The 24,666-nt window shown below is 40.2% G+C and overlaps 1 protein-coding gene across 4 annotated transcripts in view; it reads left to right on the plus strand.

The window, feature by feature from the left end:
- The window catches only part of cacna1c (calcium channel, voltage-dependent, L type, alpha 1C subunit), a 531,481-nt gene that overhangs the window by 450,463 nt on the left and 56,352 nt on the right, over positions 1 to 24,666 (plus strand). For 3 of the 4 annotated variants that reach the window (XM_034163900.1, XM_034163902.1, XM_034163901.1), the window contains exons 27-30: positions 8,823 to 8,906; positions 15,956 to 16,093; positions 21,210 to 21,275; positions 21,629 to 21,720. In XM_034163900.1, coding sequence (XP_034019791.1) covers positions 8,823 to 8,906; positions 15,956 to 16,093; positions 21,210 to 21,275; positions 21,629 to 21,720 — 380 coding nt within the window. Of the gene's footprint in view, positions 1 to 8,822; positions 9,003 to 15,955; positions 16,094 to 21,209; positions 21,276 to 21,628; positions 21,721 to 24,666 lie in introns of all 4 variants that reach the window. The other variant, XM_034163903.1, reaches the window with a different exon arrangement.

Consider the following 24,666-nt stretch of genomic DNA (forward strand, 5'->3'; position numbering starts at 1 on the left):
GGAATTCATTTATCTCAATAGTGACTTTAATGCCTCCGGAAGCTTGGTCTTTCACATCGAGAGATACCTTGGAAGAGCTCTTGAACTCATGAGGTTCCTAGACAGAGGTGTTTGGCAAAGCCGATATCATTGCAGGACAATGATTATCCAAGTCTTTAGGGTCCTGGTGCTTGCTCTCTTGCTGTATGGTGTGAATCTTGGGTGCTAATCAGTGACCTAAGGCCAAGTCTGGATGTCTTCGGTGCTTGGTCTCTTTGGAGGATCCTTGGGGTACCGCTGGAATGATTTTATATCAAACGAAGGGTGACTGACGGAGACTAAGATAAGAAGTATACCAGGTGTTGTGAGGGAGCATCAGCTACAACATTTCAGCCAGTGTGTGCAGTATTGCTTTGTTCATGATCCATTACACAGGTGCCTCAGTGTTGGTGACCTCAGTAGCTGGAGAAGGCTAAGACGACGCTCACATTTCATCTGACTAGCAAATAGATGGTTACTTTTGAGACCACTTGTTTCAGGATGGTTCCCATCCAGGAATCTAGATGGTTCCATGATGTGGTGAATTCAGCAACATGGAACACCTGTGCATGCTCCCAGACCCGATCTCACCTGGAGCTCTGGGGACTATTAGCTACCTCGATCCTGCCAGGACCGAGTTGATATAACTCCAGGCAAACATGGTGTGCAGTCTATCCTCAACTCTTGATCTCTTGAATTAATTGTTAAATGCCAAGGTGCATCAAGCCTGCACCGAACCGAGTGTGAGGCAGCCAAGCTCCCAAAAATTTTGAACATGTTCAAAACTGGCATGACTTTATTTCACGACTTGTAATGATCTAAGCCAAACAGCGTGCTGAACTCTTCCCCAGGCAATGCATGAATCATGCTTTGGCCTGATCGGGGAAAACTTGTCACCAAATGAGCAGATGTTCAGAGCAGCTTTAAATATATAGTAGATGATAAAAATAAAAATTTAAAACAGGAGAAACCCATGTTACCTATTGAACGGATGAAAGTGACAATGTTTTTGCTTGAAAACGAATGACGTGCAATGTGAGAGTCCAAGTTACAAAGTGTATTTGGGCTTTTGTTCACACATGCGGTGTTCAGCCTGAACAGAGTTTGTTTCTTTAAAAACTGAAAGTTTTGTTGTCATCACAAAATTTTTGATCTTAAAACATTGCAAGATGCACCGGTCCTCTGGGGCCACAAGTCTACTGTACTCCTAAATGTGTTATAAGATGTATAGTGTAACAAGGAATGAATGTGATTTTTGTTTTAATTAAGCTAATTCACTTTGAAAGTTGTTGTTTTTGTTTGTTTTTTGTTTTGTTTTGTTTTTTGACACCATAAAAATTTATGCTTCCCAACATCGAAATCTCACATTTTTGTTGTAGAACCAAAGAGGTAAAATTCTAATTTCACAAAATAATATAAAGAAAAATAAATACAAATTGGAGAAAAGTAATCAAAATGAATGTAAATCAGGGTGTTTTTTTTGTTTGATTATTTATTTATTGTTTTTGTTTTTATTAATACCATAACAAAAAATACCATTTATATCATGCCCTTCTTTGGGGGTGCCAAGCCCCAGGTTGGGAAACACTGTCTTGACACTTGCACACCCACAGACAAACAATCACACATTTTTCCATTATTTTTTATAGAATTTTTTATTTTATTTTATTTTTAAAATTTTACTTATACACTTAACTTTATATTGAAGGCATCTTCCTATCTGGTCTCCTCCCTTCTTTCCTTCCTTCCAGTACATTCCTTCCTTTCATCTCCTTACCAGACATGTGCACATGCAACTTTCACACATTCAGCTTTATCTCTCTTTAAATATGGACTAGTTTAAGTTCATAACAGGTTTATACTCGGTGTCCGTTTTTACTGTCAGAATACATGTATGGCCTTATTAAAATTCCTTTAAATGCATCACTTTACTTCCTCGTACCCTCTCCTTTCATGCCATGTTTTTTCTATTTTGTTCATACTTTTCTTCTTCTTCCCTCATTCCACTTTTCCTCTTGGTCGTTGTCTCTTTTTAAATGCTTTTCTGTTATCTTTTTCTCTTGGTCCATTAAAGCTGTTCTGTATTCCAGGAGAGGTTTGGGAGGAATGATGCAATTATTTTGTTGCAATTTTAACGGGGCCATTACCAAAGCAGAGCTGAGTCATAGAGTTCATCTATCACTCCTCAAAGATTGAGGTGTTGCAATACCAGGGATGACCTCTGGGTGGCTACCTATGGTATGATACTTGTGGGCTCCGATTTCTGAAAGCGTCTTTGTCGATTGTGGATCAGAGGTGGTATCAATGTCTACTAATTCTGACACTTCTTTGACCTGAAAGGAAAACTGAAATACAAACAAACATAAACAGCGTGTAGGCGAAAGGATGCGTTTTTTTTTTCACATTGCATATTTTTCCATTTTTCAATGTTCAATTTTCTCCCAACCAGTGTTGCCACAGTTACTTTGAAAAGTTACTTTATTAGTTACATTTAACAGTTATATTTTACAGCTACGTTATACAGTTACTTCATTAGCAGGTGTGGACAACTTGTCAGCAGCTGCTGAATGTAACTAATAAAGTAACTAGGAATCTAACTTATTTTTAAAATTGAGTACTTAGAAAAGTAACTATTAGTTACTTTGCTGATTACTCAAGCTTAAGAGTGACCAAGTTAGATTACTTGTTGCCTTATAAGTTACATTAGTTACAAGTTGTCAGCAGCTGCTAATAATGTAACTGCATAAAGCTGCTAATGAAGTAACTGTATAAAGTAACTAGTAATCTAATTTGGTTATTTTTTTTAAATTGAGTACTCAGAAAAGTAACTATTAGTTACTTTGCTGATTACTGAAGCTTAAGAGTGACCACGTTAGATTACTAGTTACCTTATTAGTTACAAGTTGTTGGCAGCTGCTAATGAAGTAACTGTATATAGTAACTAAAAACAGTAGCTAATAAAGTAACTGTGGCAACACTGCTTCCAACATACAAACTTTTTTTGCAGCCTGTTACTGAGATACAGCACAAATGCATCAAAGATCAAAACATGTATTTTTGGTCATGATTCTGTTCCCAATAAAATAATCTACTACTGGCTGTAGGAATGTACAGCTTGCAAATACTAAATTAAGACACTGACTGCAGACGCAAACAAACAGATACATAGAAGATGTTATCTTTTTTTTTTGTTTCTATCCTTTAATTTGTCAGTTTTACGCACAGGCATATTCACTTAAATCACAAGGTTCGAAAAATGCATTTTGGTTTTACTTGGATTATTTGTGTCTCACATAATCATATACAGTGTTTTTAAGTGCGCCAATCCAGTTGCTAAGCGTTGATGTAACGCATCACGTGATAAATCTGTTTCTGGGTCCAAAGACCTGCAAGTTTACAATTAAAGTTACGTCTGTTTGATCCTTTTGTTATTTCTACCTGGTTCTTTTTATGTAAAATTCCGCCCCTTACCAAAAACCAAACCATTGTATTCCTCATTTTGAGTTTATTCAAGGTCACGTTAGAAACCAGGCCTGGGACCCTCACAGACAGTGTCCATCTTGTGAAAAGCCCCTAAAATGAGTCATATAACACTTTTTATACCTTGTGGGTGTTAACATGGGTGTGGTTTAGTCTCATATTTCTAATGTTACTGGCTCTCACCAACAGGGGAGCTCTCCCTGTATCTGAAACTTGGACAGATGATAGAGTAAAACTTAACATATTTCTCAGAACTTCCAAACAAATAACACAAATACTTAATAGCTAACATAAAACAAAGAATTAGCACAGATATTATCTAACACTTTTAAGGATTTACAGTTTAAGTTTAGTTTGTGTTTACAGTGTGCGCAACTCTTTCTTCTCAAGCGTGTTCACACAAGAAAGTTTAGAAGATAGTCCAAAGGCAAGAACACCGGAGCTTGAATCTTTCCTCACCACAGTCAACTTTACTGAGCAGGCCATCTGTGATGAAATCAAAGCTATAAAAAGTGGGAGTTCCACAGGGCCTGACGGCATCCATCCACGAATCCTAAAAGAAACCCGTAGACAGATCACCAAGCCACTAGCCAAAATCTTCACCAAGTCCATGGATGCAGGTCTTGTCCCTTCCCAGTGGAAGGAGACCACGGTAGTCCCGATTTTCAAGAAGGGGAAGTGTTCAGACCCTAGCAACTATAGACCTGTGAGCCTGATGAGTGTATGCGGTAAGCTGATGGAAAGAATTGTGAGAAAACACGTCCTGCGTCACATCGACAGTAACAAACTGTTTACCCCAGGTCAACATGGATTCCGGAGTGGAAGGTCGTGCTGCACCCAACTTCTTACTGTGACTGAGCAATGGAGAGACCTCTTAGACAAGCGCATGCCTCTTGATTGTGTATATCTTGACTTTCAAAAGGTGTTTGACGCAGTACCTCACCAACATTTATTAGAAAAGTTACAAGCATTTGGCATCAGAAAAAAACTTCATGACTGGATGAAATCATTTCTGCTAGGAAGAAAACAAAGGGTCAGAGTGGAAGATACATTATCGGACTGGGCCAACGTCACCAGTGGTATACCACAAGGGTCAGTACTAGGCCCAACGCTATTTCTGATCTTCATAAATGATTTACCAGACACAGTTAAGTCCGCAACAGCTCTATTTGCCGATGACAGCAAGATCTTCGTGCCAGTTAAAGAACAAGCCGACAATGACTCTCTACAAGAAGACTTGAACAGCCTGTACTCATGGTTGTGCAAATGGCAGTTGCCATTTAACTTGTCAAAATGCAAAGTGATCCATTATGGCCGTTCAAACCCAAAAGCTTCTTACTCAGTTGGTGGTACCGCGATATCATCTGTTAGTGAAGAAAAGGACCTCGGTGTCTTGTTTGATGACACATTGACTTTCAGTGCCCACCACGATGCTGCAGTGGCTAAATCAAATGCAAGGCTGGGACTAATCAAGCGTTCATTCCACGACATGCAATCTACGACCTTTAAGCAACTATACAAATCTCTAGTGAGGCCTATAGTTGAGTACTGCACAGTTGTTACCCACCCTGTGTACAGGCGAGATGAGGACAGGATTGAAAAAGTACAGAGATGTGCAACGAAGCTAGTTAAGGACCTGAAAACTTGGCCTTACACTGAACGTCTGCAAACACTTCACTTACCCACGCTAAAGTACAGGCGCAGAAGAGCTGATATTCTACAAGTGTATAGGATTCTTAATGGGATTGATGACCTTGAAGTGTCCCAGTTCTTCTCACTACAGACATCAGGCAGAACACGCTCTAATGGGTTCAAGATTTTCAAGCAACATTGCCAGACTAAGAGGCAACAGTTTTAGCCAGAGAGTAGTGGATCCATGGAATGCCCTGCCCACCGAAATTGTGACAGCTCCATCTTTGAACCATCTTAAATCGTCTCTCGAACGGCACTGGAAACGTGACTCAGACAAATGGACAGTTTAGTGACAATATATATTATATACACTAAGACAGGTACTGGGTTTAACTACACTCAACAAAAATATAAACGCAACACTTTTGGTTTTGCTCCCATTTTGTATGAGATGAACTCAAAGATCTAAAACTTTTTCCACATATACAATATCACCATTTCTCTCAAATATTGTTCACAAACCAGTCTAAATCTGTGATAGTGAGCACTTCTCCTTTGCTGAGATAATCCATCCCACCTCACAGGTGTGCCATACCAAGATGCTGATTAGACACCATGATTAGTGCACAGGTGTGCCTTAGACTGCCCACAATAAAAGGCCACTCTGAAAGGTGCAGTTTTATCACACAGCACAATGCCACAGATGTTGCAAGATTTGAGGGAGCGTGCAGTTGGCATGCTGACAGCAGGAATGTCAACCAGAGCTGTTGCTCGTGTATTGAATGTTCATTTCTCTACCATAAGCCGTCTCCAAAGGCGTTTCAGAGAATTTGGCAGTACATCCAACCAGCCACACAACCGCAGACCACGTGTAACCACACCAGCCCAGGACCTCCACATCCAGCATGTTCACCTCCAAGATCGTCTGAGACCAGCCACTCGGACAGCTGCTGAAACAATCGGTTTGCATAACCAAAGAATTTCTGCACAAACTGTCAGAAACCGTCTCAGGGAAGCTCATCTGCATGCTCGTCGTCCTCATCGGGGTCTCGACCTGACTCCAGTTCGTCGTCGTAACCGACTTGAGTGGGCAAATGCTCACATTCGCTGGCGTTTGGCATGTTGGAGAGGTGTTCTCTTCACGGATGATGCGAAGGAGATGTGTTGCACTGCATGAGGCAAATGGTGGTCACACCAGATACTGACTGGTATCCCCCCCCCAATAAAACAAAACTGCACCTTTCAGAGTGGCCTTTTATTGTGGGCAGTCTAAGGCACACCTGTGCACTAATCATGGTGTCTAATCAGCATCTTGATATGGCACACCTGTGAGGTGGGATGGATTATCTCAGCAAAGGAGAAGTGCTCACTATCACAGATTTCGACTGGTTTGTGAACAATATTTGAGGGAAATGGTGATATTGTGTATGTGGAAAAAGTTTTAGATCTTTGAGTTCATCTCATACAAAATGGGAGCAAAACCAAAAGTGTTGCATTTATATTTTTGTTGAGTATAAATAGAGGATAACCAGTCAGTGACTGACAATCCTAGCACTCAGTAAGTAACCTCTGTCCTGCCGTTCTCCGCCTCCACCTCCGTTAACCGCATTCATCTGTTTCTAAGGTAAGAACACTTAATTAAAACTTTTTTCCTTTTACTTTATATATTTTATTATGCACAGGTAAAATATGCATGTCTGTTTGTTAAAGTGCAGCCTGATCAGATCGTCTCAGTGCAGTTCTCAATGTTAAGGTGCGTTTACACATAACCAAGACGCGTTACGAATGTTATTTTTCTGTCATTCGTGACACATTCCTGACATTCTTAATGTGACTTAACGCATCTGAATAGGTTTCTTAATAGTGCGTGTTGGTGCGTGATATTCTTGATATTCGTGGAGCATGTTTTTGCTTGTCAAAAAATCTTCCAGTAATGTCACACACCACCCTCATTTCGTCTCACGTCGTGGAGGTCGCAGCTGAGCGTATTGATCCTACTTGATGAGTAGTGATCCTTAATAGAACGTGACAACGTTCATAGTGGTTCCTGTGATGGTTCTTGGAGCCCAAACTGTCACGCGTTATTACGAAGTGACACGGAAACTGTCAAGTTTTGACACAACTTATAACGTGGCGTCACATTTCACTGCGCGCCACAACAAATCAGTTTTCTGTCACGTGCGCACAATTAAACTCGGCTCCAAATGTCGTTCCACGGTTCCTGCTGAAGCTCCTCAGGACCCTCCTGCAGGTGCTCCACCTGCTGTTGTAACTGATGAGCGGGAGAACGAGTCTGAACCAGAGGAGTGAGAGGAGACTCACGTGCAGCCAGACATCTCTGCACCTGCTCCAGTCCGGCGGAGGAAGACGCGCGCGCACAATTAAACTCTGCTGCACCGCATTCAGTTTAATTGCTGACACCAAGTTGGCTAAAAGTCTAATTTCAGTGCTCTTCAGGGCGCTCCTGCAGGTGTTCCACCTGCTGCATGTGCCTGATGTTTGGGAAAATGCGCGAGTTGAGAGCCGCATGAAGCCACACATCTGGCTCTGTCCTCCTCCTCCTCCTCCTCCTCCTCTCTGCGCCACTCCATGACACAGAGCCCAACTGCGCATGCAGTCACAAAGTTCTTCTGAAAAACTGGAGCGATCTGAATTCGGTTGGATGAATATGGGTGTGTGTGTGGAGACAATTCACCTCGTTCACAACGTGACAGAATTTAATGATGCGCTGTTACGTGCAATAGCGCGCAACAACGCGGAACACTATTCTTGACCAGGCGCAATGGTTCCTGATAATTCTCCAGCAACACGTGCCATTAATCGTAACGCGTGGTAACAGCAGTTCCTGAGGACACCTGACGCTTCTGCCCCGAATAATCACATTCGTGATCAGCGGCCAAGAATGTGCACTTCGTGGCATTCGTGACTTGTCGTCATTATGTGTAAATGCAGCATTAATGACAGCCGCCTTTTTTGTTTGGAGCCGGAAGTTGAAAATCACATGATGTGTTACATCACAGTTAACAACCGGATAGACCAATAAGCCACTCCTCGAGCCCCGCCCACAAACTGGGTTATTTGGAATTTCCACCATCATGGCTGTTTGCATCCTGGGCTGTAATTGGTTGAAAAATATGATTTTAAAATGTATCATACACCGTGTCATAAAATGGAACATTCTCATGATAGAGGGAAGAACTTTTTTTAAGCCTTTCAGGTTAAAGAACGACATTTTTAAGCTGGTGTTGCTGTTTAATGTCGAGATGAATTTGGAAATGTAGAGACAGAGTTTCAACTGCTGAGGTGGCAGATGGACACACACACACACGTCAACACAAACACACACACTCAGCTCTGATTCATTCATTCTTCATTGTTTTTTTTTTTTTTTTGTTTGTTTTTTGGCCTCAAAGGTAGAAACAAATTCCCACACAACACTCATCTGGTGCTTTGATGTGGAGCGGTGCCGTGTGATTGGCCCTCACAGCAGAGGGGGCGGTCCCTAAACAGATCAATATCATACAGAGTTTTCCCACATTTCTTTTTCTTTTTTCTTTTCTGCCATGTGGTGGTTCATCAGAGGCTGAACACTCACCAACACAGTGGTTGGCAAGTTATTTTTGTCTAAATTTGCACACACACACACACCAAGGCGCTGCTCTGGTGCTGATCTTTGTTACCTTTCCTTAAAGCCAGCTGAGTCGTCCTCGTCCTCCTCCTCTTCGTCCTCCTCCTCCTCCTCTTCCTCCTCTCACCCCCCTGTGGTAAGGCCAATGGTACGCCCCAACGGTAACCTCGGTCGCCTCCTTTCCTCCTCCACCATCCCTCCATCTCTACATCTCTCCATCCCTCCTTCTGCTACACCATCCGTGGTATGATCCCAAAGTCCTGGCTGTGGTCTCTCTTTTCTAGCTCTCGCTCTCATCCTCTCACCAGCTTGCTCGGGGGTTTCCACATGTAAATGTCTGAACTTTTACATGGTGATGTGTGTGTTTGGTGAAGGTTCCTCTAGATCTCCTGTGAGCGGTTCCTGTTGCCATGGTGCCCGCTTCCCCCACCTCCCCCATGCCTTGCAACATTCTCCCCCGTTCCCTTGTGGATATGGAATCTTTCGTGCTTCTTCGTGGACGCAATCCATCATGTTCACGCTATCATGCTGTCTCTCTTTCCTCCACTGATCCACTCTGTCTATCTATCATCTATCTACCATCTATCTATCTGAAGACAAATAGTCGAGGCTCTCTCTCTCTCTCTCTCTCTCTCGCTCGCTCTCTCTCTCTCTCTCACACTCACTCTCTCGCTGCCACTTTACCTCAGCGGTGCAACGGTGCCCACTGTGGTCCACTTGTGATATTACACACAGTACTAAAATTTGATTTACCCTCCTCCAAAGGAGGTGGCATTCTCAGCACATCCTTCAGAGGTGTTTGGGACAACCTGTGTTATGTGTCAGCAGTCAGTAAAAGAACCAACCAAAATGCTACCGCGATGATACGCCATTAAAGGGGTCATATTACACGCATGAGCACTTGCTATTTTCTCACCCAGCACCCAATTTCCTTCAATACCAAATGTCCTTGCACCACCTCAGTGCAGGTCTAAAGGTATTTTTTTTTTTTTTTTTAGAGTGCAGCACTCAGACATGCTTTACATGAGGGGGTTGGCGTCACACTGTGAACAGTAATGTGCAATCACGCAAAAGGAACGTGAAACTTAATTTCACTTGTGTCTGTTCAGTACTGCAAAACTGTTTGTTCCTTGCACCAGTTTGACAGGTGACACTCTGATTGGCTAATAATATGCCTACAAAAGGCCCAGGAATAATGAACTCAGTAAATCCAACCCCTCTTTGTGCTAGGCCCACCTTTGCACTCAGTTTACACTCCCTATAAGATAGCACCAATGAGGTGGGCATGCCCCAAAAGGACTTGCATTCTGTTTTTGATTGTGTGTCTTAGATCCTCAAGATAAGGCCCCGGAGTGTCTTGAAAGAAGAATAGTACTCATAGTCCTACATATGCTCTGAGACCCAATGGTGCTAATGTTTATCGTCAGATTCTAGAGCATGAATTGGATGAGAGTCTATGACTCTCCATGGATAGAAATACCAGTCCAACACAGGTTACATCCCCAGCCAAGAAGTTGGGTGGATGGAAAAAAAAATGTCTGCATGACTAGGAGCATTATCATGAATATGCTACATATTGGTAGTCCCACTCAGCAACCTGGTCTATCATTGATGTGATGATTTAAAAAATATTGAAGAAAGACCAGTTTCACTGCCTGTTGGATTCAGTGCAGAGGAGCTGCTGCTTGTCCAAATGACAAGGACGGGACGGGTCATCCCATTCTTTTTGTAAGAGACAGTGTGTGTCTTACAGATCAGCTCGATGGGCATGTCTTTTACAGCAATCAAGACATTTGTTACATATGTCACAGAGTACAAAATTAGTCTTTTCAGGGATAAATTACACATATAGTCGAGAATTCCTCATACAGAGTCATAAAGCTGTGAGACTTTGCATATATTGAATAAAAAAACCCTTACCATACAACTGTAAGATAAAAGTGAGATAAAAAGTTTTGCACAATATGACCCCTTTAATATGCTTTCACAACTTCAATGGAAAAAAAATGTAATTAAATTGGAACATGTGTGCTGTTGAAACCTATGGCGTGTCCCAAAGTGCTGTAAGATGTGTGGAGAATGGCAACTGCTTTGGAGGAGCACAGTGTCTGTTCTCTGTGGGTTTAGTTTAAAAAAAATTATGGCCTCCTGGAGAACCACAAATGGCAACAAACAGATTTATAGTTCAGTTAAGCCATTTTTAAGTTGCATTAAATTTGTATAATGATGACATGGGAATAGTTTATGGCATACTTAAGGCTTTTGGTGACATTATGATTCTGCTGAGCGAATCAGCAAGTTTGAGTTACTTTTTAGTTTAATTCCTTACACATTTGCCTGAATTGTGTTGTTATTTGACTGAAATTCAAAGTTAATTTAAGTAAAAATGTGTAAAATGTTCACTGGAATGATGAGTATGCAGAAATTATTAGTGTAGCCATTATTGGCGGACACAGCTAACCTAAAAGTTAGCTTTGATAACCGTTAATTCGTGAACTGAAAAGTTACTGCGATACTGCAAAACTTAAACCGGTAAAATATTAACATGAGTTTAGCTTTATCATAATGTTTTTACTTTAAAACGGTGTAAATAGGGCAGTTCCCAAAAAGGTTTAGCATGCTAGGGTAACATGCTACTCATGATGTACATAAATAATTAAATGAACAAATTAAACTAAAAAGTGCTTTACATTAAGCACAGAGTTTATTCAGAGTACAGAAAGCATTAAACAAATTAAAAATTTTAAGAAATGAGAATACAAATGGAAAATACTTTTAATAAGCTAATTAATGTATTTACCATGGAAATAGAGACTGGAATGGACGTCACGTGACTAGCGCCGTGCCGCACGGCGGCCATTACTAAGGGTGGACAGAGCGCCTTGAGCCTGTTAAGGCACAACAGAAGCGAAATGAGGGGAAAAAAGGCAGCCAGTGCTTCACCATCAACTGCACCAACTACAAAAACAAATTCTCGAATGCTAAAATGAACTGTACAACAGCCTTAATGTAATTATGTAAAACAAATGTCTATTTTAAAGTTATGTTGCGATTTAATATCGATATACTGAGACTATAACTCAACGCCATAAGTTCTTTTCATTAAGCTGCGTTCACATGCATACAAATATGGAAACAAAAATGTTTAAATATATATATATATATATATATATATATATATATATATATATATATATATATATAGTTGCAGTTGTTGTTTAATATGATGTGAAAATTCAGTAAGGTATATCTTACATGTTTTATTCCAAGTCTAAGGTGGAACTATGCTAGTATATAAAGGTATATCTAAATATCTAAAAAGGAAGAGTAAAATAGGAGAGTAGAAAAGAGTAGAGTAGAGCCACTTAGGTGCCTGGTCTCGAGAACCAGGGATGGTGAATGGCTTTATATCTACAACCCCTGGCAAAAATTATGGAATCACAGAGGATGTTCATTCAGTTGTTTAATTTTGTAGAAAAAAAGCACATCACAGACATGACACAAAACTAAAGTCATTTCAAATGGCAACTTTCTGGCTTTAAGAAACACTATAAGAAATCAAGAAAAAAAGATTGTGGCAGTCAGTAACGGTTACTTTTTTAGACGAAGCAGAGGAAAAAAATATGGAATCACTCAATTCTGAGGAAAAAATTATGGAATCACCCTGTAAATTTTCATCGCCCAAATTAACACCTGCATCAAATCAGATCTGCTCGTTGACATTGACCCTATGTGTCTTTTTGCAAGGAATGTTTTTGCAGTTTTTGCTCTATGGCAAGATGCATTATCATCTTGAAAAATGATTTCATCATCCCCAAACATCCTTTCAATTGTCCAAAATATCAACATAAACTTGTGCATTTATTGATGATGTAATGACAGCCATCTCCCCAGTGCCTTTACCTGACATGCAGCCCCATATCATCAATGACTGTGGAAATTTACATGTTCTCTTCAGGCAGTCATCTTTATAAATCTCATTGGAACGGCACCAAACAAAAGTTCCAGCATCATCACCTTGCCCAATGCAGATTCGAGATTCATCACTGAATATGACTTTCATCCAGTCATCCACAGTCCGCAATTGCTTTTCCTTAGCCCATTGTAACCTTGTTTTTTTCTGTTTAGGTGTTAATGATGCCTTTCGTTTAGCTTTTCTGTATGTAAATCCCATTTCCTTTAGGCGGTTTCTTACAGTTCGGTCACAGACGTTGACTCCAGTTTCCTCCCATTCGTTCCTCATTTGTTTTGTTGTGCATTTTTGGATTTTTGAGACATATTGCTTTAAGTTTTCTGTCTTGACGCTTTGATGTCTTCCTTGGTCTACCAGTATGTTTGCCTTTAACAACCTTTCCATGTTGTTTGTATTTGGTCCAGAGTTTAGACACAGCTGACTGTGAACAACCAACATCTTTTGCAACATTGCATGATGATTTACTCTCTTTGAAGAGTTTGATAATCCTCTCCTTTGTTTCAACTGACATCTCTCGTGTTGGAGCCATGATTCATGTCAGTCCACTTGGTGCAACAGCTCTCCAAGGTGTGTTCACTCCTTTTTAGATGCAGACTAACGAGCAGATCTGATATGATGCAGGTGTTAGTTTTGGGGATGAAAATTTACAGGGTGATTCCATAATTTTTTCCTCAGAATTGAGTGATTCCATATTTTTTTCCTCTGCTTGGTCTAAAAAAGTAATCGTTACTGACTGCCACAATCTTTTTTTCTTGATTTCTTATAGTGTTTCTTAAAGCCAGAAAGTTGCCATTTGAAATGACTTTAGTTTTGTGTCATGTCTGTGATCTGCTTTTTTTTCTACAAAATTAAACAACTGAATGAACATCCACCGTGGCCGGTGATTCCATAATTTTTGCCAGGGTTGTACTTGTAATAAAATGCTAGTAAAAATCATATATATATATATATATATATATATATATATATATATATATATATATATATATATATATATATATATATATATATATATATTGTTGTCATTAAAAGACTAGCAGTAATACTACAGTGGAAAAAGCAGCAAGGTAAATGACCACAATGGCAAGGCATACTTCAGATTTATATTTTAATACATAAGGATTTTTTTTCCGAGCTTTTAATCAGCTTGAATACAACTTACAAGGCTTCATTAATAAAAATCCATCGAGAATTATGATGACAGGGGAAAAAAACAATAAATTCCCCAAATTTCCACACTTTACATAAAACATTTTTTTTTCTACCCAGGCATGTATGGGTCCATTGGAAAGAGCTTTCAAAGGGCTTTTAAACAAGCCTACATTTATTCAAATCCCTTAAGAAATAGCAACGCTAGTGCAAAAAAAGCAGTCAGTTTATTATTGATGATCTGCACATCTCCACTCTTAGTAATGGCGGCTTCCTGTCCTGAGCGACACTAATAGATTGAAGCGCGCATGTCCATTCAGTCTATATTTCCATGGTATTTACTTTCCTCGAGGTGACGCTTGTTGCCTTCATGCAAACTGTCGATTTTGCTTATTGGATTTATGTATAAGATCCATCAAATACAAATGTATGATTTTAGTGTTTACAAATGTATTAGACCATTAAATGTCATTCAGAAAAATGCTAGCTGATTTAAAGTTAGCAGAACTGAATTTAGAGGAAGCTAACTGGTACACTAATGGCTTTCAAACTGGCATTGTTGTCACATTATTACGGATTGAGTGAACAGATTATTAAAGGGTGGGAAAATGCGTAAGGTCTCAGGTTGATTTGGTGGCTCTGATTTTGAACATGGGCAAATACGTTCCAACAGACATCAGCTGACAAGGAACGCATTTAACGAATGAGAAAAGGACTTGTACAGGACAAAAACGGACATAAATCGATATAAAAAATTGATATTATTACTCAAACCTTTTGTGACAGCTGCTTTAGCCGAAAAGGTAGTGTGCAAACGAGAAAGGTAGCTTCGCTAATTAGCTGTTAGCACATTAGCTGAACTCGTGATGTAAACCCAAATACCACGACTTCACCTTCTGGATTAACCTCATTGCACTTCATTCTTTCCTCAAATGCTGATGTTGCCTTTGTTTTCCAGAGTTTTTTTGTCCTGGGGAACTTGCAGCTGCGGCATAAATAAATAAATCTGGATTTGAATAGCACTCAGCACGACGGCTGAATATTTCATGGTGGAGTTATTTCCTGCTGGGACAATAGACAGAAAGCTACAGATGCCTCACAGACTTGTGCTTCGCCGTCTTTACTGAGGTTTTTTATCGGAAATCCTCCAATCAGATTGTTTATTGACTTATGCGGGGGGGAAAATTGCAAACAAAAAGACATTTCTGAAAAGCTTCTGGTAAACAAAGCTAAAGTGTTTTTGTACTTTAGCTGGAGGCGGCCGCCGTATTGGAAAATGATATCTGCATCCCCCCTGAATCTCATTTCTTGGATTGCCGGTGGCCGGTTGCTCCACGGCAGATGAGTAATTAGCCTGCCTGCATGATTTATTTAAAGGAGGCGCCGGCGGGTGAGGATTTTCTACTGTATCTGGTGTGAATGGTTATCAGTGATTTATGAACGTGCACACCGCCACAGATGGAAATCTCTACGACTCAGTCTGTGCCGTTAAAATGTGATTCCAGAAGGGAGCAGCGAAAAACTGTTGCTCAAAGCTGGATATTAGATCCGGATCTTTGATACGGGGAGTAGAATCAACACTCTCAGGTGTTGATTCTTTATCATGATTATGGATTTATTTACTCGTTTCTTCTATCAGTGGCTGTTTTTGACGGCGCGTAGCCACACGTGCAGGGTAACTTGTTTACTGTTAAAAAAGAAAGGTGATGGATGTTTTCTTCATCTCTTTGTTGCCAAGTGGTTTTTCCAAGAGGACCAAAATTAAGCATGATTGCCCGATTCTCTCCCAGATCTGTTTTTCTCAGTTGGTTTTGATGGGATTTTGTAGGACGCAGTTCTCCATTGATTAACATTGTGTGTGTTTGTGTGTGTGTTTGTGTTGTGTTTGTGTTTGCATCCACATGGACGTGTGGGTGGGAACATGCATGCACGTGGCGTGTGTGTGTGTGCGCTGTTACCTGAATGTGTGCATTTGTGTTTGCGTGTGTGTGTGTGCCCCTCCTCCCCTACCTATCTGCATATGTCCCCATGCGTCCTGTGTTTTTTTGTTAAAAAACACCAAACCCCACCAAAAGGGACTGCAGAACTCTGAAGAGAACGCCAGGATCTCCATCACCTTCTTCCGGCTGTTCCGCGTGATGAGGCTGGTGAAGCTGCTGTCTCGCGGGGAAGGGATTCGGACCCTGCTGTGGACCTTCATCAAATCTTTCCAAGTGAGGGGAGAACCGGACACAACATGCTAGAGGGACAGGGACTGGATTTACACAGGAAGGAAATGACCTGGGGGGGAGAAAATAAATCAGATTTTGACCAATATGACCTCAGTTAAAATGATTACATGGTGTTTAAAGGTAACCCCAAACCTTGTGGTGATTCTATAAGCTCATATTTAAAATTAGTGCTTCACAACATCGCAACACAAAAAAGATAACACAAAATTAGGCACAAACATAAAAGAAAACACAAGCACGTACAGTGCATCCTGCAGGTATTCACAACGCTCCACATTTTGTTATGTTAGTCTTATTACAAAATGGAATAAATTCTTTTTTTTTCCCCTCAAAATTCTACTCACAGCACCCTATAATGACCACATGAAAAAGTTTTTTGTTTTTTTTTTTTTTGTTGCAAATTTATTAAAAACTAAGAAATCATACGTACGTAAGTATTCACACCCTTTGCTCAATACTTTGTTGATGCCCCTTTGGCAGCAATTACAGTTTCAAGTGTTCTTGAATATGATGCCACAAGCCTGGTGCACCTATCTTTGGGCAGTTTTGTCCATTCCTCTTTGCAGCACATCTCAAGCTTCATCAGGTTGGATGGGGAGCGTTAGTGCACAGCCATTTTCAGATCTCTCCAGAGATGTTCAATCAGATTCAGGTCTGGGCTCTTGGTTGTGTGCTCAGGGTCATTATCCTGCTGAAAGATGAACTGTCGCCCCAGTCTGAGGTCAAGAGCGCTCTGGAGCAGGTTTTCATCCAGGATGTCTCTGGACATTGCCGCATTCATCTTTCCCTCAATCCTGACTAGTCTCTCAGTTCCTGCCACTGAAAAATATCCCCACAGCATGATGCTGCCACCACCATGCTTCACTGTAGGGATGGTGCTTGATTTCCTCCAAACATGACGCCTGGCATTCAAGCCAAAGAGTTCAATCTTTGTATCATCTGACCAGAGAATTTTGTTTCTCATGGTCTGAGAGTCCTTCAGGTACCTTTTGGCAAACTCCAGGCTGCCATGTGCCTTTTACTAAGGAGTGGTTTCCACCTGACTACTTTACCATACAGGCCTGATTGCAGAGTCGGCGACAGAACAGATCTAATTGGGGGCATACAACAACCGGGAGGCACAAACTGCTGTTCAAGAACACAGTATATGTAAATGCGTTACGCTGTGGCTTCCGTCTGGCCACTCTACCAGAGGAATGCTGGAGCTCTGACAGAGTGACCATCAGGTTCTTGGTCACCTCCCTGACTAAGGTCTGTCCCGTTCGCTCAGTTTCAATGTGCAGCCAGCTCTAGGAAGAGTCCTGGTGGATCCGAACTTCTTTCATTTACAGATGATGGAGGCCACTGTGCTCATTGGGACCTTCAAAGCAGCAGAAATGTTTCTGTACTCTTCCTCAGATTTGTGTCTTGAGACAGTCCTGGCTTGGAGGTCTACAGACAATTCCTTTGACTTCATGCTTGGTTTGTGCTCTGACATGCACTGTCAACTGTGGGACCTTATATGTAGACAGGTGTGTGACTTTCCAAATCATGTCCAATCAACTGAATTTACCTCAGGTGGACTCCAATTAAGGTGTAGAAACATCTTAGGGATGTTTACTAGAAATAGGATGGACCTGAGCTCAATTTTGAGCTTCATGGCAAAGGCTGTGAATATTTATGTACATGTGATTTTTGGGCAGCTTTTTGCACATAATTGCTTTGACACTTTTTTGTCTATTTTTATTTTATTTTGGATGCTCTTATTGTGTTTTATTGTGTTTTCGTACTTTTCCTTTTATTTTATCTCTAGCTGGTGCTATTGGAAAGCACTTTGGTTCAGTGAAAACTGTTGTAAAGTGCTATAGAAATAAAACTTGATTGATTGATTGTGATTTGTTTTTTCATTTGTAATAAATTTGCAAAAATCTAAAAAAAAAGAAAACATTTTTCACATTGTCATTATGGGGTATTGTGTATAGAATTTTGAGGACAAAAATGAATTTCATCCATTTTGGAATAAGGCTGTAACATAAAAACGTGGAAAAGTGCAGGTGATGTCTGCCTGGGTGGTTGCTGCATGGCAACCACCTGGAGGCACTTCTGTAGTGTGGTGGATGTGTTTATGTATGGCACCACTGCCTGCTCCCAGATCTGACGTTGGCCAGACCAGGTTTTACTGGTCTATGGTGCAGTCACTTTCTCCTGCTCCTGACCACACATTATTTTTAACCCAACACGCCCATGGGAGCATAAATGAGTACACTTGTGTATACCTGTCTCTTACGTGAAGTGAATGCTAGCTGTGAAAAAGACACCTGCGTGAGTTATGCATTCCGAATGACATTTGCGCTGCAGAATGCTTACAAAGTCTAGTCACCAATAATATATGCACAATTAAAAACAAAATATTAGGGCTCAGACTTATTATACATAATGACAGAACACAGCTGATTAGCTAAATTCCATATTTTCAGTTGATCAGGTGCCGGCGTCTCTCAGGTCTTTATTAGCTGAACACACTTGATTTAGCTCATCACACACAAGTCGAGCTTGGAGAGCCGGCAAGTGTGCACTGCTGCTGGTCCCTGGGAGCGGGATTAAGAATCAGGGATTAAATGACTCATCAGTCACCGCAGTCATTATCTGTTTATTTAACATGGCATTACAGCCTTCATTTCACCGTTGTAAATATTAACTCTTTGGTAAGATCAGCTCTGAGTCACATGGGGCACCTGGCCTCCTTCTGCCTCGTTTCTACCTCATATTGGTGCAGAATGTCAGTGGGCTGGATTGTCTGATTTAAAAAGACACCATTAACAGATATGCTAAAAGAAACCAAAAAAAAAAAAACCCAAGGTGAGGAAATCTGAGGAGCCTCCGCGAGGTGGCACGTAGGGAAATGGAGTTAGACAGGATCTCTTCTTTTCACTACTCGCTTCTTTCTCTACTTCCTCCTTCCTTTTTTCTCTCCAGCAGCGTACTACTAACCACGAAGATTACACAGTCTCTGTAGGCTGGTTAAGCAATAGATAAGATGAACGAAGCATGCCACCAAAAAAAAAAAAAAATCTAGTCTTTTGGTAGAAAGATGCGGGGAATGAAAATAATCTGCTCTCTGCCTTGTGTTAGCTGAGATGGGCCTTTTACAGAACTGCTAAATTGGCTATACAAGATCAAGATGGAAACATTAGCAGCTAAAAACATGTAAAATGGATTTTTTTTTTTTTTTTTTTAAACACAGTTGTATCCGTTTTGTATATGGCAAACCCATCCCTGATATACACTGGTGGGCACAGCTAACCTAAAAATTAGCTTTGATAACCACTACTTCAAAAAAAAACAAAAAAAAACAGCAAATAAAGAAGAAAAAATTTGCTGTGATAATGCTAAAACACTAAAATACAAAAACATTTAGCTGAACCTACCAAAACTGCTAACCGCTAATGTTTATCATATGAATTTATCTTTATCTTGGGGTTTTGAGATTGTAAAAACCCTGAAAAACAGACCTAAAGAGCTGAAATTTTAATAAGTTGAAGTCAAAAAATGGAGGATCCAAAAAATAATAAAAAAAACTTAGGATGACAATAACAGGATGAATATAAATAATTAAATGAACAAATGACATTAAACCATACTTTACATTCAATAAACAGTTTATTCACCGTGCATAAAGTATAAGACACAGAAGAAGTAGTAAGAAACAAAAAAAAAATACACATTTTAATAATCTGATACCTTTACTGCTGCTTGATCTCCTGTGTCTCACATCTCTTGGACATGATGCTTGTTGCTTTCTTGCAATGTGTGAATTTGGCGTATTAGATTAGCATATGAGCGCCAACAGGAACAAACATTTTAGGGTTAAAAAACATTTTTAACTGTTAAACTTTATTCAGAAAAATGTTAGCTGACTTTGTGGTAGCTACCTAGCCTGCTAATGTTTTTCAAAGTTAACTGAAAAGGTAATCGGTTCTTAAAAAGGTCAGCTTTGCTAATTAACGACTAGCTGTACTGGGCCCACCAATACCTATACATTCTAAACACACTAAATTTGAGTTTTAAATGTATTTTTTTTTTCATGATTTGGCCCTGCTCTCCCACACACATGGCTAATGTTAGCCAGGAGATTGGTTCCTCACTATGGAAATTGTTTGGCCTTCATGTATGCTTAATACCATGTGATGGGACTGGTCTCATGGTTAAACTAAGAGAGTAATTATTTTGCTGGAGTGTTTCACTCCAAAGTCAGAAGATTTGCTCAAACAGATTTATGTCAAACAGAGTTGTGCGTCAGTTCACTTCATGTCCAAATTCTAGACTTTTTGCAGCAGTTGGACCGGCCGTTTAAATCAAATGTTATTTTGTACAAGCAAAGATCTAAGAGAAATTATGAGAACACTTGATCACACAAGACAGTGTGGTGTTGTAGTTCGTTCTACCCCACAGGATGGGCGCGTTGTCGCATTTTAGCAACATGTAGTACTGTTGCCACAATTCCCAGCAGTAGCAGTGAAATAAGATCACACATGTTGATAGTGACAGTCCCATAGTCTCTGTGAACAACTGTACACACTGGAAAAAGGGATTTGCTGACTCCACTTGACTAAAGTCAGGTCTTCCTGTTTGTTTGATTGGGTTCCGTTGTTCTAAAGTGTGAACTTTTTAGCAATGATGCTTAAATGTCCTATGCCCATGGCCTACTTACAGCATTTGAAAATATGATCTGGGCTCCAAAAGCAGAGGAAGACACAAAATGCAGGTTTAACAAAGTCCTTTAGTCACAACCAAAGTACATACACAGGATTGTTGTCCGATAAGCAACAGTGTCCAAAGGGGAATAGGCTAAATCTAGAAAGGGTGACACGGGTATGAAAGTTCAAACCATGAGGAAACAATCCAAAGCCATGCCGACTAATTAGGTTACCCAACACAGCTGAGCAGTTTTTGTGAAAAGAAACCGTCAGAAACTTAAATCACCGCTGCTACTCCCTGAACATTCTGCCTCTTTTGAAATCAAATCAGTTTTAACTGCAGAATAAAAGTGAACTGATGCCACCCTGTGACCCGTGATCATTTCAGTGCCTCGTCACTGATGTGTCTCTCTCCTCTTCAGGCTCTGCCATACGTAGCTCTTCTTATAGTGATGCTATTCTTCATATATGCTGTCATCGGCATGCAGGTAAGATGGCCTCCTCCCTCCTTCCCTTCTCTCTCTTTTGATATCTTTTCTGTTCTAGCTGGTCTCCGTCTTGTGTCTGTCCTCCGGGAGTGTTGTCATTCAGAGTTCCTACTCGGCCCTGTCATTTTTATCTCCCACACGTTTAATTCATCTCTTATGTTTTCTACAGCTGGCTTCTTTTTCTGTCTTCTCCTGGTGTGTTTGTCCTTGGGTATCAATGGGAGACACTTTGCTTTGATTGGCTGGGGACAGCCATGCTATTATTCTAATTGGTCCTAAGAGCAATCATTTGCTCCCGTTAATACTGATCTCATTTTCTGAGTACTGTGACTACTTGCTTCCCTTCTGTGCAGATGTTTGGTAAAATAGCGCTGCGGGACAACACGCAGATCAACAGGAACAACAATTTCCAGACATTCCCCCAGGCGGTGCTGCTGCTCTTCAGGTTAGCAGGATTCCTACATGCTTTGTGGTTTTCTTATTGAATTACTTTCAATCTCGTCATTCCTTTTAATTCTTTCAATGATACACTGAGGGTCATGCAACCACAATGGCACAGTTGCTGACTTTATACAATTGTTCATACTGTATATCTGTTGAGATGTTATATAGGATGTTTATTTGTCAGTGGTTGCAACACATTAGTGTCAGTGAGACAAGTAGTCACTTTTAAAACCAGTTCTTATAATCTATAACAAGGTACAAGGCAATAAGATACTGATTCACAAATTTAAATACATAAGGATCACCCTGGATCCAGAGCACTTAAGTATAATGGAGTATGGAAAGGTAGAAATAAAAATGTATAATATGAATTAAATGTTAGGTTTTTATGAGATGTTTAAAATCTTATAAAATTCAAATTCCATTCTAAAGTGTATGGAGACAGTTTGAAAGATACTGAGTGTAACATCTGGATGGAAGAAGGAAGACAAGGAGTTGTGGTGTAAAGTGAAGATCAATCAATCAATCAATCAATTTTTTTATATAGCGCCAAATCACAAAAACAGTTGCCCCAAGGCGCTTTATATTGTAAGGCAAGGCCATACAATAATTATGTAAAACCCCAACGGTCAAAACGACCCCCTGTGAGCAAGCACTTGGCTACAGTGGGAAGGAAAAACTCCCTTTTAACAGGAAGAAACCTCCAGCAGAACCAGGCTCAGGGAGGGGCAGTCTTCTGCTGGGACTGGTTGGGCTGAGGGAGAAGAACCAGGAAAAAGACATGCTGTGGAGGGGAGCAGAGATCAATCACTAATGATTAAATGCAGAGTGGTGCATACAGAGCAAAAAAGAGAAAGAAACAGTGCATCATGGGAACCCCCCAGCAGTCTACGTCTATAGCAGCATAACTAAGGGATTGGTTCAGGGTCACCTGATCCAGCCCTAAACTATAAGCTTTAGCAAAAAGGAAAGTTTTAAGCCTAATCTTAAAAGTAGAGAGGGTGTCTGTCTCCCTGATCTGAATTGGGAGCTGGTTCCACAGGAGAGGAGCCTGAAAGCTGAAGGCTCTGCCTCCCATTCTACTCTTAACAACCCTAGGAACTACAAGTAAGCCTGCAGTCTGAGAGCGAAGCGCTCTATTGAGGTGATATGGTACTACGAGGTCCCTAAGATAAGATGGGACCTGATTATTCAAAACCTTATAAGTAAGAAGAAGAATTTTAAATTCTATTCTAGAATTAACAGGAAGCCAATGAAGAGAGGCCAATATGGGTGAGATATGCTCTCTCCTTCTAGTCCCCGTCAGTACTCTAGCTGCAGCATTTTGAATTAACTGAAGGCTTTTTAGGGAACTTTTAGGACAACCTGATAATAATGAATTACAATAGTCCAGCCTAGAGGAAATAAATGCATGAATTAGTTTTTCAGCATCACTCTGAGACAAGACCTTTCTGATTTTAGAGATATTGCGTAAATGCAGAAAAGCAGTCCTACATATTTGTTTAATATGCGCTTTGAATGACATATCCTGATCAAAAATGACTCCAAGATTTCTCACAGTATTACTAGAGGTCAGGGTAATGCCATCCAGAGTAAGGATCTGGTTAGACACCATGTTTCTAAGATTTGTGGGGCCAAGTACAATAACTTCAGTTTTATCTGAGTTTAAAAGCAGGAAATTAGAGGTCATCCATGTCTTTATGTCTGTAAGACAATCCTGCAGTTTAGCTAATTGGTGTGTGTCCTCTGGCTTCATGGATAGATAAAGCTGGGTATCATCTGCGTAACAATGAAAATTTAAGCAATACCGTCTAATAATACTGCCTAAGGGAAGCATATATAAAGTGAATAAAATTGGTCCTAGCACAGAACCTTGTGGAACTCCATAATTAACTTTAGTCTGTGAAGAAGATTCCCCATTTACATGAACAAATTGTAATGTATTAGACAAATATGATTCAAACCACCGCAGCGCAGTGCCTTTAATACCTATGGCCTGCTCTAATCTCTGTAATAAAATTTTATGGTCAACAGTATCAAAAGCAGCACTGAGGTCTAACAGAACAAGCACAGAGATGAGTCCACTGTCCGAGGCCATAAGAAGATCATTTGTAACCTTCACTAATGCTGTTTCTGTACTATGATGAATTCTAAAACCTGACTGAAACTCTTCAAATAGACCATTCCTCTGCAGATGATCAGTTAGCTGTTTTACAACTACCCTTTCAAGAATTTTTGAGAGAAAAGGAAGTTTGGAGATTGGCCTATAATTAGCTAAGATAGCTGGGTCAAGTGATGGCTTTTTAAGTAATGGTTTAATTACTGCCACCTTAAAAGCCTGTGGTACATAGCCAACTAACAAAGATAGATTGATCATATTTAAAATCGAAGCATTAAATAATGGTAGGGCTTCCTTGAGCAGCCTGGTAGGAATGGGGTCTAATAAACATGTTGATGGTTTGGATGAAGTAACTAATGAAAATAACTCAGACAGAACAATCGGAGAGAAAGAGTCTAACCAAATACCGGCATCACTGAAAGCAGCCAAAGATAACGATACGTCTTTGGGATGGTTATGAGTAATTTTTTCTCTAATAGTTAAAATTTTGTTAGCAAAGAAAGTCATGAAGTCATTACTAGTTAGTTAATGGAATACTCAGCTCAATAGAGCTCTGACTCTTTGTCAGCCTGGCTACAGTGCTGAAAAGAAACCTGGGGTTGTTCTTATTTTCTTCAATTAGTGATGAGTAGAAAGATGTCCTAGCTTTATGGAGGGCTTTTTTTATAGAGCAACAGACTCTTTTTCCAGGCTAAGTGAAGATCTACTAAATTAGTGAGACGCCATTTCCTCTCCAACTTACGGGTTATCTGCTTTAAGCTACGAGTTTGTGAGTTATACCACGGAGTCAGGCACTTCTGATTTAAAGCTCTCTTTTTTAGAGGAGCT

Source organism: Thalassophryne amazonica, chromosome 22, assembly GCF_902500255.1.
Source record: "Thalassophryne amazonica chromosome 22, fThaAma1.1, whole genome shotgun sequence".
NCBI lineage: Eukaryota > Metazoa > Chordata > Actinopteri > Batrachoidiformes > Batrachoididae > Thalassophryne > Thalassophryne amazonica.